The sequence below is a fragment of the Corticium candelabrum genome, chromosome 5 (genome assembly GCF_963422355.1).
Source record: "Corticium candelabrum chromosome 5, ooCorCand1.1, whole genome shotgun sequence".
NCBI lineage: Eukaryota > Metazoa > Porifera > Homoscleromorpha > Homosclerophorida > Plakinidae > Corticium > Corticium candelabrum.
The window spans coordinates 871,778-885,000 of record NC_085089.1 but is presented as its reverse complement, the minus strand read 5'-3'; the positions used below and the strand labels follow the sequence as shown (position 1 = coordinate 885,000).

At 41.2% G+C, this 13,223-nt stretch overlaps 3 protein-coding genes across 4 annotated transcripts in view; 2 read left to right on the top strand and 1 right to left on the bottom strand.

The window, feature by feature from the left end:
• The window catches only part of LOC134180192 (trafficking protein particle complex subunit 6b-like), a 2,882-nt gene extending 145 nt beyond the window's left edge, over positions 1–2,737 (top strand). Inside the window, exons 2-6 of the mRNA XM_062647290.1 lie at positions 23–84; positions 140–257; positions 2,201–2,284; positions 2,345–2,438; positions 2,504–2,737. Of these exons, the coding sequence (XP_062503274.1) occupies positions 23–84; positions 140–257; positions 2,201–2,284; positions 2,345–2,438; positions 2,504–2,535 (390 nt within the window). The 3' untranslated portion in view covers positions 2,536–2,737. The remainder of the gene's footprint in view (positions 1–22; positions 85–139; positions 258–2,200; positions 2,285–2,344; positions 2,439–2,503) is intronic.
• Positions 2,738–2,850: 113 nt separating this feature from the next.
• LOC134180102 (myosin heavy chain-like) lies at positions 2,851–9,344 on the bottom strand. 2 transcript variants are annotated; one of them, XM_062647188.1, is made up of 27 exons: positions 9,184–9,344; positions 9,047–9,121; positions 8,377–8,601; positions 8,250–8,318; positions 7,774–7,887; positions 7,660–7,716; positions 7,507–7,602; positions 6,811–6,974; positions 6,656–6,734; positions 6,531–6,590; positions 6,285–6,470; positions 6,029–6,225; positions 5,834–5,966; positions 5,441–5,773; positions 5,263–5,387; positions 5,008–5,080; positions 4,800–4,868; positions 4,689–4,739; positions 4,419–4,547; positions 4,228–4,359; positions 4,094–4,162; positions 3,862–4,032; positions 3,737–3,807; positions 3,552–3,681; positions 3,349–3,501; positions 3,230–3,285; positions 2,851–3,089 (listed from the first exon to the last, which is right to left on the bottom strand). In XM_062647188.1, exons 2-26 carry the CDS (start codon positions 9,083–9,085, stop codon positions 3,259–3,261), a joined length of 2,952 nt encoding a protein of 983 aa, XP_062503172.1. In that variant the 5' UTR covers positions 9,086–9,121; positions 9,184–9,344; the 3' UTR covers positions 2,851–3,089; positions 3,230–3,258. The 2 variants fall into 2 exon arrangements, with proteins under 2 accessions (XP_062503172.1, XP_062503171.1); XM_062647187.1 differs by lacking the exon at positions 3,230–3,285.
• Positions 9,345–9,473: 129 nt separating this feature from the next.
• LOC134180324 (nuclear exosome regulator NRDE2-like) lies at positions 9,474–13,220 on the top strand. Its single transcript, XM_062647457.1, has 4 exons — positions 9,474–9,567; positions 9,649–12,734; positions 12,799–12,870; positions 12,929–13,220. Exons 1-4 carry the CDS (start codon positions 9,480–9,482, stop codon positions 13,079–13,081), a joined length of 3,399 nt encoding a protein of 1,132 aa, XP_062503441.1. The 5' UTR covers positions 9,474–9,479; the 3' UTR covers positions 13,082–13,220.
• The last annotated feature ends 3 nt before the right edge of the window (positions 13,221–13,223 follow it).

Genomic DNA, 13,223 nt, shown 5'->3' with positions numbered 1-13,223 from the left:
CAAGTGAGGCCTCCTTTTCCAGACTGAAATGAAACTGAAGCTTGAAGAGCTAGGATATCGCGTTGGTCAGGGCTGGATTGAAAAGTGACACTCGAGTTAGTGTACTAAATTGCTATAAACTGTATTCGTTTTGTTAAAGATGCACGAAGGATCGAGCTCCGTTCAGGGACGACTTGGATGTTATGAAGTTTGTGTGCAAGGAGTTCTGGATGTCAATTTACAACAAACAGGTGGACAACCTACGTACTAACCATCAAGTAAGAAGTCATGCCGCTTAATTAAGATTCTTAGAAATATTGTAATATAAAAAGATTAATTAATTTATTTATTTATTTATTTATTTATTTATTAAATTATACTGATAATGTAGACGGGCATTGCATGAAATAGAATCACTGTGTGTGGGTATGCTTCAAATGCAGACTCATTGTTTTACTGTATCTGTCGTGGACATGTACACGTGGTAAATGTCCGAAAAGAGTCTGAGCGCTTATTTGTTTCAGGGAAAACTCCAACCTACATAATACATTAGTACACTGTGTCCAATTGATTAAGCCACGACAGTGCCTGAACTTCATGTAGTCCACTTACATGGCTTTGTCAAGTTGCACTAGTAGGATGTCCATCTTAGGGGGTGTTTGTTCGGATATAGGCATTGAATTAGACGTATTTGTGATTAATGATTTCAACATGCATTTTCACCGTTTACCCACCTCAAGGCTGTTAATCAGATGTACTCTTTTCAGATGCACTCTCTTTTATTGACATTTACTGTAGACAGCCCTGATTCTGATACTAAAAATTTATAATTTTATATTATACATGTAGCCATTCTAAGAATTTAGTTGTAGAGTATGTGCTTTTCACTACTTGACTGATGGGGTGTCTTAGTTTAATGCATGAAACAGCCTGTCAGGTTTACATGTTGCACATCCATGGTTTCAAGGATTGAGGCTGTCAGTTTATGTATGCTCATACATGTGAGAGCACAGAGAATGCAAATATGAACACAGATGGGTGTACTACATTTTCCAGACAAAAAAAATATTTTTATTACACAGTGGTATGCCCTTATGAGTTGTGTTATAGGGTGGCACATGCATGCCTTTACCAAGAATCACCTTTGTGCTGTTTGGATGATGAACTGATACTGATACTCTTGTTTTCATCAGGAGTCAGGACCTCACAGTGTGCTCTCCTCAATTAAATTAGATTAGCGTTAGGGTTTCAACTAAGTTGGTCATGTGTGGCCAATGTTCTTACATTTTGAGTTCACCATTTGCTGACTATGGTAATGTACATGTGTCTAGATGTTGTGGCATTGCTGCATCCTGCACCTGACCACATTTCCTTTTGCAGCATCCTGCACCTGACCACATTTCCTTTTGCATCTTTCTCCTAAAACCATGCAGTTTATTTAGTAGAACTGCTGTTTACTTTTATAGCCATAGTAAGTTGTGCTGACTTTTCAAGCTCACACGAGCCCCATGAGCTCCAATCAGATGAATTTGTTGGGCAAACATGTGAGCTGCTCTAGAGTGTGGTACTTTTTGGTGTGGATTACTTCAGTGATAATGAAATTTTATGGACTGCATTGACACCAGGTTGCCCTACATCTGAAGGGAACCTGACCAGTTCACACCAACATTTGCACTAGTTTGGCGGCATTCGTTCACACATGATTAGTGTAACATTCGTAACATTCTAAGGCCATTCGCCAAGACAATCCACGTGAATCCTTACCGGATATGAAAACTGTCGAGGCTAATTACACTCACGTGCCCACGTGACTTACTAGTCATAGCGGTGTGAACGCACTTGCACTGATGTTGGTGTAATGTCGGTGAACACGCTCTATAGTTAGGCTTACTATGGCTAGCTAGGCCAACTTACGCAAGTGCATTCACATCGCTAACTATGACTAGTAAGTCACGTGGGTAATTAGTGTGATTGTACTACTCTTTACAAATAAGTTACGGCGTTAGAATGACGTTATACTAATTATGATTAGGCCCAGTGTGAACACACTCTTTGTAATGGAACCAGTACCCCCAAGTTCAGTACATTAGATTCTGCAATGTATTCAATTGACTACCAAATGCACTGTTTTGACTGACTGATATCCTAGACATGAACAAACTGCAGTTTTTACTAAAGAATCTTGAGTGATTGTACAATTACTGTATTCTCTCCTGTTGAGGGTGTGTTTGTGCTGCAAGACAACACATTTCACTTCCTTGGCCGCGTCTCCTCAAGTGTGCAACACACAGAAGAGTCACAAATGGTTTGTATGACACTTCTCTCAAATTCTGTACACAGTATATATCAAGCTTTGCTGTTCCAGTACCTGGCATTTCCTGGTGGAATGTTAAAGGGAGCTCTTGCTGCAATAGGTGTCAACTGTTCTGTAGGATACGAAATCACTTCAATGCCTGCATGTAAGTGTGATGTTAATTCTTACAGCATATTCCTAAAAAAATTTAGTCATCTTTCTCATGCACAGGCAAGTTCACTATCACAGTGCAACCTTCATGATGTCAAGAGTTGGAAACTGCATTGTCCATATTGGACAGCTAGTGCTACTATCATAATTTACACCCTCTTCTTATGTAACCAGTGTTCCTTCTAGTTTCCAGATTACAGACTGAAGATCTGGGCACCTACACGCATTAAGTTAATCTATAGCAGTTGCTGTGCATAGTGGTTAGTTACACAATACATTACTGGACCATGCTGTCTACAGCACCACTTTGCACAGAATGCAGTATGCAGTGGTAAGCTGTACTAACATGTGAGATAGCCTCTCCCCTTTGTCAATCGTCAATGGCTGCACAGCAGAGCTATCACATATGATGTCACAACAGTGTTCACTATTACTCACTTTCTTGAAATGCTAAACCTGATGCTGAAATTGATCATGCATACTACCGCTAGATTCATATAGATTCCTACTTCAAAACAAACGAGTCTCAATCAAGAGTAGTTTAGATTCACAACTAAAAGCCAGAACCACAACGACACAGTCTCCAACACAACTACGAATATCTTGAAGAGTAAGATGACAAGTAGCTTACATCATCATCTTCATCCTGCCAATAACCAACACAACACATTCACAATTTGGTTCCTTAGCAGGCAGGAGCAGATTTAAAATTTAGTATTTTAGTCTGTTTAGTGAAGTACGCCATTTTCAGTTATTTATGTTCGCAAGTTAGTTTTTAGTACTCACAAGTTGCTGTTTAGTTGAGCAAATCTGGTTTAGGTAGTAATTTCCTCAACAGGTTCCTTTACGAACCAAATATTAAGCACATTTTCTCAGAACAAAAGATATCAATGAAGTCAACTTACACTAACACGACGAGAACGTGCTCCACCTTGACGTTTCGTAGAAGCCGCTCGTCGGACTAGCTGGGACTCGGCACTCTCTAGCTTTTCTAGAGCCTCTTCCAAGTCGTGGCTTATGGTACGATTCTTGGCCTTCATCGACTCTAGTTGCTCTTCCTGCAACATCACATGTCAGTAGTGAAACAACAACTGTAAAGTTTTCTTGCCAGTTCATCCATGTTTCGTTTCATTGACTTGTTGCGAGCATTGGTCTTGTCCAGCTGTTCTTGAAGAGTTTGACTATTTCGACGCTCTTCATCTAAATTGAAATTCACTTCTTTCATGCGCCTTTCCACTCTGAAAAAACAGACATGAGTACAAAGCATCCATGTTACATATGCTGTTACTCCACTTTTTGGTGTTCTTGCTAACATCATTTCTAGCTTTCTCAGAATTGTCAAGCTCACGTTTCAAATCACTGATCTACAAACAATTGATCAAACAGTTGATGCTCTCTTCCTATCGCATCCTGTCTACCTCGGCCTCCAGTTTTGCTGCAACTTTCTTTGATTCCCTACTCACTGACTCCTCTATTTCTTCAACTCTTGCTTGCATATCCTTCAGCTGTCGGTCAAGTGCTTGTCGAGTTTTCTCTAAAGCCTTCCCAGCTTTGCGTTCCTTGTCTAGATCAGCCTCCAAACGTGTAGCCTGCAAGCACACACCAACTGGAATGCAATCTATGCAACAATCTACAGATTGCAAGAATTACAAGTTCATGCTCTTTACGATATTTTTCCTCATTGCTTTTGGCATCAGCATGAGCTTCTTCCAATTCATCCTGCAACAACAACCAGTAACCATGCAGATGATAACGTGAATATGGCAATACCTAATCCTTCTTACACGCAATGTCACTAATTCCTGCTCAACTTTCCTCTTTGCTGCTGACACCTGGCCGTGTGTTTGGGCTAGTTCAGATGCACGTTCTTGAGCTTCCCCGTGATCACTTTCTAACTGACGCCGAGTCCTCTCGACCTAAATGAAAAATTCTTGCACCATTTACATATATACACCATAAAGTCACTGCATTATACCGATTCAAACGTTGACTTCAATTCATCTAGCTCAGCTGCTAATTCATGAATTCGCTTATCTTGTCGGGCAACGGTAGCTCTTTCATCTTCTAGAGCGTGTGTCTCGTCATCATACAGCTGCTGTAGATCCTACATATCGGAGAGGATGTTGACAGTTACACAGTCAAAGGACTTAACCCAACATTGCTCTACCAACACTCCCTCCCCTCTTAATTCCAATAATAGGGGTGTGTTGGCTTTGCTAAACTACTCAGCAGTGATGCAGCTTGCCTTGTTAACACCTTGAAGCTTCTTCACTTGTTTCCCAAGATCTTCTGCATTCTTTTAAAAGACAACAGTGACGAGACTATGCATGTCATTCATCGCTCACAAGTTGGCTACCTTCTGCTCTTCAGCTAATCTTGTTTCAAGCTCTGCCAACTCAGCTTCCGCCTTTTTCCTTTGCCTAGACTAAAATAAAACAAACTAACTTTCTAGCCATCCACTACATAGGCTGAGTGTCCAGCCGGTCGTTTCCCCCCCCTCCCACAGGAGGAGAAAGACCTGTTGGACACTCGAGCCTATCCACTACCCAAAGAGCCGCACTCACCTGCTCTTGCTTGGACTTTGCTTCCAGTTCAGCCTTCTCTTGTGCTGCATCTAGAGCTCGTCCATGTGTTTTCCTGTCAGCCAAGCAAAAATATAATGATAGTAATGCTATCATATCACCCAACAATCCACACACAAATCAAAACCATAGCAGCAACAATAGACAAGTCTGTTGTCTGTCTGTCACAACAACTACTCAGAGAACTCTATAACAGGTGGTTGTAATTAGAAGCTTCACTCTATTTACTTGACTTACTTTAACTCCTCTATTTCTTCATCTCTCTCTCCGAGTTTCTTTGCCATCTGCTGCTGCAGCTGTTGATTTTCAACTTGAGCTTGCAGCACTTTGGCTTCTTCTCCCTCAAGAGTAGCTTCCGCATCCTGAACGACTTCCTTACAAATAGTCACAATGTAAAACAAATAGCAAGCAATACCTCTAACTGTGCTGCTAATTCATTCTTTTCCATGTCTATCTTCTTTCTGGCCTTTTCTGTGTCCGCAAGTTGTTTTGACAAATCAGCAACACTCTCATTCAAGTCTTGAATTTCATTCAGCTTCTGCTTTAATTCCCGACGTACAGACTCTAGATCAGTCGTGGCTTCAGCCAACTGCAATTTAACTTTGTTGTGTTCAGCCTGGAGACTCTTCAATTCCCTGCTTGTGTCCTCCAGTTCTGAGGTTGTGCTTTCTGCCTTCACTTTCCATTCAGCTGCTACTTGCTCAACTTTTCTTGCCTTCTTATCTAGAGCAGCACTTGCAACTTGAGCCTGTAAAACAGGTACACCGTATTATAGAAAATTATGTAATTAACAAAGTTCTAAACTTACAGCTTCAAGTTCCTGTGCAAGATCTTCTACTTCCGCTGCCAGACGATTCTTAGATTTCTCAGAGTTCATTGCTTTTGTTTGCATTCCCTTTACTTCCTCTTCCATTTCAGAAATTCTGAATTGCAACTTCTTCCTACAAATTAATACACACCTCATCAACGTTTTCATTACTTTCCAGCAGCTTCTCAAATGAACCTTGATTCTTCCAATTCTTGAATAGTTTCTTTTGCTTCACCCTCCAGTTTACTTTTATACTGTGATGCTTCTGTAGAAGCCTTTGCATAGTTTCGCTGCAGTTCTGTCTTTCCAGTCTCTTCTTCATCTAGTTGTTCCTTTAGTGCTGCAACTTCTTGTTGGGCTGCTTTTAGCTTTCCACTCAAATCACCTCTAGCCTGCAAAGACAACAAAGTATTATGCGATGGACAGCAAATATGCTCAAAGTTCAAATTACAGCCTGCTCAGTAGCCAATGATGTCTTCAACTCGTCATGAGCCAACTGAAGACTTTTATGTGACTTTGTCAGAGCTTTCAGCTTGGCATCAGTTTCCTCCACTAAAGCCTTGGCATCTTGCAAGTCACTAGTCAGCTTGCCCTTTTCACTTTCTGTGTAGGTTAACTTCTTCTCCTTATCTTCGTGCTAAAGACAAGTAGACATTCAAAAAAAGATGCTCAAATGATCATACAATGCCACCTATACTTTAGAATGAGAATCAGCAAGATGAGCCTCCAATTGATGGAGTTGCTTGTCTGAAGCAGCCTAGAAATGCAGAAAGTACTTGTCACCTCATCAGAATTAATTACAACAGTCAACAGATCCCATACTTTAGCTTTGGTCAACTGCTCCACAGTCTCATGAAGATCTTCATTCTCATTTAGTAATGCTTGTCTCTCTTTTTCTATTCTGCACAAATTAGTATCCACAATAGGATATTAATTAACCACAGTTACCACCATGCTGTTGTTTTGCCATAAATTACCTTGTCTTGGCTTTCTGCAGCTGACTTAGCCGATCTTCCAGCTCCTGCATTGCCATCTGTTGCTTTTTCTTCTGGGCAGTTATGGCCTGCTCATGCTCCTCCTCTTGTGAGTGCATCTGCTGTCTAAGTTGGTTCATCTTTGCTTCTACCTTCTTCTTCTCAGCCTAAACAACAACAACAACACTCAAGTAAATACCACCATGCCCTGCCTGTCTTCTCCAATTCTCCAAAGGACACTAAAACTAGTAAAATTTCTAAAACGTTTGCCACACTTACTCCAAACTACTAGCTAGCTGCTGCGTGTCACACAGACCAACAGGGCATGCAAGACCTTTGATTTAGGACCTGTAAAGAAACATACCGGAGGTGGTGGTGTGAATGGTATAATAGAAGGAGAAGACACTGGAGTATCCATCAGCAGCTTTGTAATCCAGTGAAGTTACAAATGCACTAGGAATTCGGACAGATACTACCACTATGCCAAGGACAAGCAAGTGCTCAACTGCACCTGTTTCTACAGGATTCTAGAGATTATTATGAATAGCATTCTCAAATTGGCTCCACCCAGTATTAGATAGACAGTATTCTCAGCGTGGCTTCTGTCTAAGACACACACTCAATTGGTTTCCATTTGCAGTTCTAATGGCATCCATCAACTTGTGACCGCCAAGCTCTAAAACATGAACTGAGCCATACCTGCAGCATGCCAGAACCAGCAGGAGCATCATCAGAATTCAATCTCTCTTCAAGGTCTTCAACTTGCATTATTAAATCTTGTGTCCGACGTTCAAGCTGAGTAAGAATATAAAAAAGTAACAAGAAAACCAACAGAAGAGAAGTAATGCTGACTGTCATTCTTGACTTTTTCTCTCTCTCCAATTCATCTTGTAAATCTCGTTCTCGACTCTACACAACATATATTGCTTATTCCTCCCCACACAATTGAATTGCAAATATTAGTGCCTTGTGCCCCCTTAGTTGTTCCCTATGGTCTTCATTTTCCAACTCCAACCTCCGTCTGTCAGTTTCCAAATCATCCTTAGCACCTTCTTCCTCTGTCAAAGAGTGTTGCAATCTCTGTGCCAACAACAAAAAAACATTTTATCATAAAGGGAAGTCATACTTTATATCCCCCCCCCCCCGTGGTTGATATACCATCATGACACTATTCAATGCAATTACAACCAGACAAGTTATACAGGTTTCTCATTATAGGTGACCCACACCGCTAACCCTGCAACCCACACTTCAAGACCACTAAGACAATCAACAGAAGGTAGCCTCTCATCTAACTTTCTTCTCAGAGCACCTTAGGACTGTTGACCATGCTACTAGCTGTTAGCTAAGCACACTACATACTGAGCATTACTAACCCCTATAATCTATAGTAACACTTACTAACTTTTTTAACTTTTAACTAGACACACCAAAACACTTACTTCAAGCTTTCTCTCTAGTTCAGTGTTTCTCTTATGCAATTCATCATGTTTACTCGTAGCTGCCTCCTCCTAATAAGAATTGATACTAAAGAACAACTAGCTCCTCAACAGAGCAAACATTCCATACATCAAGGTCGTTTTCATCCTCCTCATCTTCCTCTTGGTAAGTCCTTGTAGATCTGTATCGATCATGAGACGACGAAGAGGGCATTGGTTCTGATGGTTCAGTAACTGCATGTCTAGCAGACATGCTCTCCTCCTCTTCTAGTCCATCATCATCTTCATCATCATCTACATCCACTTCCACTTCAATCTCTTCTTCAATTTCAATCTCTTCTTCCACTTCAATCTCCTGCAACGTTCAACTATCAATAAAACTTGATATACTTACCAATTTCGCGTGGGAATAAGGAAACTACCAACTTAGCTATTGGCCACCCTTACCTACAGCTAGTCAAATATTCACTAAATTCTCAGACAACCACAGCCAATTACTACACAGTATGGTCACTTAGTAAGCCACTGCTGGAACATGTCAACGGAGCGTCCCAGCAGCTGCAGGAACATCCACAAGCTGGGAAGTTTCCAAGTTATAAAAACAGCCACGTATCCAACCAATTTGCAACGTGCAGCGCAGCAAGTACCAAATGACTACCTAAACCAAAATAGCACGTAACATGTACCGTAATTCACATCTGGAATGTCAAAGCGGCGAGAAAGGCCACCACCTGCCATAGCCACATTGTACACTTCGCAAACATGTGGCGAGAAAACGTGCACACCTGGTTCACACTTACTTCGTCAGTTGAAAGTTCGACTTCTTCCACGTCACTCATAGCGATCTTGTGATTATTCGACTAGTCGCAGTTTTCCTAACACAACAGCCGACTGCAAAAGAGGCGACACAAAAGATTGTTTGCTGATATCGCCTAACTCTGTAAGACAGCAAATGCTGACGCCAATGACACCGCTGACCACCTGGCAAGCGAAAGAGCAACAAGAGAGACTTCTGTACGGACGCTAGCACGACCAGCGACGATAGAAATATGAGCTCCTACCAGAGAAGCTGACGCTACACTGTAGACGTTGAGAACGGCTTCCTTCTAGAGAACCAATCAACACCACAGTCACGCCTTCTAATTATTTTACTTCCGCCTTATTTGGTTGCATTTTATACGGGACTTATCTTATACGGGGTTTATACTTATACGGGATTTATGCTCTCCTGATATGGCAAAACCTCTCTTTCCTTTGTTTCAAAGCACTGCTGACTCCCAGCGCCTTGCCAGCGATCTTGATCAACAAAGTAAGGACTCAGGTAAGCGGAGTTTTGAGAAGGTTTACTTTTAGACAATAGTGAACATTCACGTCAGACGTAGACGTTGATTTGTGCTTCTAGGCCCTAAAGACTGGCTTACCAATCTTAGCTTTACAGTTACTAGTTCTACTGCTGTTGCACAGAGTTCTGATATTGTATCTAGTGTAACAAGCTCAGTTAAAACTGAACCTCAAGACTGGCGACAGCTGGTTGAAGGAAAAGACGCACTAGAGAAATGGCAGCATGTAAAGGCAAAGGAAGTAGCGCAAGACATCAAATCTGAGAGAAAACGAGTGAAATTGAAAGAAGAACACAAGCCAACAACTCTGTGGATAGAAGAATCTGGATTGTCACCAGAAAAAGCTTATCGTTTGGATAGAAAAGGAGATCGTAGCAATTGGCAATATGGTGGTCTATATCGACTTGATATTGCCAACTACAAAAGATTTTTTCGAGATCTTTGTTTAGGAATCTCTGATGTAGACTGGGGGGATAATGGCTCAGAGAGTGACAAAACTAGAAAGAAAAGAAAGAGGAGAGGAAACATTGAAGGACGGTACTGTGCATCAGAAGCTGTTGCTGTTGAGGCAGATGTAACTGTCAAACGGTTTCGACTTGCAGACATATCATCCGAACAACAAGATAGCACATTGGAAACAAAAGTAGTTGGATTAGCAAAGTTCCAGGTGGACGATTATATTCCTCTTCCTGCTGACCATGTCCAAGAATCTGCTGCTACTCAGCCTTCACTTGTTTTGCTCAGTTCTGGACAGCCAGCTGCCATCTCATCAACTAATGAAGTCACTGAGGGTCAAGCTCTCTCTATAGCTGAACGTAACATTCTGCAAACAAAGTATTTTAGTGAGACTTTGCGTGATAATCCAACAGATGTGCAAATGTGGTTAACATTTGCCAATTTTCAAGCCACAGAAGGCGTTTGGCAAACAGAAGGAGAAGTGTTTACAACACATACGAAGAAAGATAAAGTTATGGCAGTTGCAGAACGAAAAATTGCTGTTCTTGAAAAGGCATTAATGAAGAATCCTCGTAGCACAGACTTGCTGAGAGAGTATCTCACCACTTGTGCTTTAGTGTGGGATGGACAAAAGGTGGCTGAACGTTGGAAAGAAGTTGTTTTCAAGCATCCAAACAGCTGCCAACTGTGGGTCGGGTATTTGCAGTTTGCTCAGTCTCGTTTCTCTGCTTTTACAGTGAGATCAATTCAGTCATTATACAGCAAGTGCTTTTCTACTCTTGTTAATATTGTTGATGGGACTATGAAGTCTCATTCTCCAGAAGAAGGTACAGAAGGCTCAGTGTTGGACTTGTTTTATACGCAATGTTGTTTTCTGCAGCAAGCTGGTTATGCTGAACGGGCTGTTGCATGTTTTCAAGCACAAATTGAATTCAATTGGTTTTGTCCTGCTGAGCTTGAGTCTACACCTGCTAGTGGTCAGTTGGCATTTCTGGAGACTTTTTGGGACAGTCAATTCAAATATTTGGGTCATCAAGATCCACAGCATTGGAACCAATGGTTTTCTAAGCAGAAGGAGAACAATATGTCTGCTACCTCTATCAAATCTAAAAATTGGTCATTGACTGAATATTCTGACTGTGCTAAAGGCTTGGCGCTATCTGGATTGCCAACAGCCCAAGCTTGGGTTGTAACAGAAAGACATCGGGAAGATACTGACTTTCTTCCATGGCATCCTGACATATCAAAAGGAGAAACAGAAGATGATTGCACTGATCCAGACAGAATGGTGGTGTTTGATGATGTCAGCTCTTCCTTGTTTAAGTTTCGTAGTGACGAATTAAAGTATAAACTGTTGATCAGGTTCATAGAGTTTCTATCTGGCCAACAGTTGCAAACCAATATACCAAGTCTGCCACCAGTTCTGATAAACACAGACAGCCTTCAACTCACATCTACTTGTGTGTATCATAGTGTACTGTTTGGTAGGGCAATTCAAGATATTCCAGGGTTTGCGCAGCATATTAGGGGAGGATGTACACAGTCAAAGAGCATAAAACTGGTGTCATTTGTGCGCTCAGCATTATTCCAGATTTTGGAGTTTGTACCAGAACATTTGTACACAGATTTTGTACTCAAAATTGTCAACTTTGAACTTGGCGTACTGGCATTACCTCGCCAGTTTAGTCCACAGCAACTAACTAAACAGCAGAAAACTGGTCTCAAAACTCTCAAGAGAAATCTGAAATCTATTTTGAAAGCTCCAAATAACAGAAACAATTTAACACTATGGGCTATGTATTCATTAATAGCAGGGAACACTGGTGAAGCTCATCAAGTGCTATGTACAGCTTTAGAGCAAGCAACTGCTAAAGGACTGCCCTCTGATGCTTTTGCAAGAATGGAACTGGCGTTAGTTTTTAGGTCATATGTTGAAATGGAATTGACTGACTTCTTTTTGACAAGCAATACACAGAGCAAAGAACGAAGCCTTAATTCCTTAGTGGTATATGCTGAAGACATTGCATTTCACAGTCAAAATGTATTGTCTGCAGTTTCTTCTACTCGAGTTGTGAAGGCTGAAAAGCTGTGCTATGAGAGGATGACTTCTTTGCTAACTCGCTGTGCAGCTGCCAATGATTCTGTGCTTGTTGATACGGCCATAGAGGTGTCCAATTGTTGTGCTTTGTTTAAGTACCTTACCAGAGGTGTACATGAATGTTTGGCAACCTTTAGGACAGCCATAGAACAGTTGAAGATAGCAGATTGCCAAAAGTCAAGTATTGGACGGCTTTACATGGCTGCTGTTGGTATTCTCTGGTGTCATTCAATGGCTGTTCCATCTCCACGTCACATGCTTAGGGAATTGATTCAAGAAGCTCTTGACTTCTTTCCTGATGACATCCAAATGTTTGCACTGTACTCAGAGTTAGAGAGCAGGCTTCATGTAGTTGGACGTTTACGACGTTCAATGGATTTGGTAATGAAACAAAGCACCAGCCCATTGACTTGGCTTGTGTCCATTCTTACAGAGTGGAACAATGCTAAGAAACGAATGGCCTATGCATCTAGCAGTTATCAGTTACCAATAACTGGATTTGCACATAGAATCAGATCTCTGTTTGATCGGGCTGCTGACCAGCCACATGTTCAACATTGTGTTCTGCTGTGGAGGTTGTTAATGCTATTTGAGGTATATTGTGCACTGCTGTTGTGACTACACGCTGTACAAACCATTACACATTTTGTTTTTACAGGTAGACCAAGGTCGACAAGACAGAGCCAAAGCTGTATTTTATAGGGCAATTCAGCAATGTCCTTGGGCCAAGGTCTGACTATACCTGTATGCTAATTGAGATGCGTATTATATCTAGGATTCTATTGTAGGTGATATATATAGACGCTGTAGAGTGTTTTCCTAATGACATCGAAGAGATTATCTCAATAATGGAAGAGAAAGAACTTCGAATCAGAGCACCCGTGGAAGAAGTTGAACTGCTGCTGCAAGAGGAAATAATGGAATCAGCTGATGCATTATAGCTGCTAGCTAATCACATTTGACTGTGACTGACCACTTTGCGGTGCCGTCTACTATACACGTAGCTTAATTAATTAAATTATTTACTGCAAGGTTGAGTTGCAGTCTGTGTAAATTATTGAATTTTCATATTTTTAATTGCGT

Excerpts from the sequence above, each read along its gene's own strand:
- LOC134180324 (XM_062647457.1), top strand. The coding sequence starts at position 9,480 with ATGGCAAAACCTCTCTTTCCTTTGTTTCAAAGCACTGCTGACTCCCAG. Across the intron at positions 9,568-9,648 it reads TCAACAAAGTAAGGACTCAG|GCCCTAAAGACTGGCTTACC; the intron begins GTAAGCGGAGTT and ends TTGTGCTTCTAG. Across the intron at positions 12,871-12,928 it reads AGCAATGTCCTTGGGCCAAG|GTGATATATATAGACGCTGT; the intron begins GTCTGACTATAC and ends ATTCTATTGTAG.
- LOC134180102 (XM_062647187.1), bottom strand. The coding sequence starts at position 9,085 with ATGAGTGACGTGGAAGAAGTCGAACTTTCAACTGACGAA. Across the intron at positions 6,735-6,810 it reads CTGCAGAAAGCCAAGACAAG|AATAGAAAAAGAGAGACAAG; the intron begins GTAATTTATGGC and ends TAATTTGTGCAG. Across the intron at positions 4,548-4,688 it reads AGCTTCAAGGTGTTAACAAG|GATCTACAGCAGCTGTATGA; the intron begins GCAAGCTGCATC and ends TCCGATATGTAG.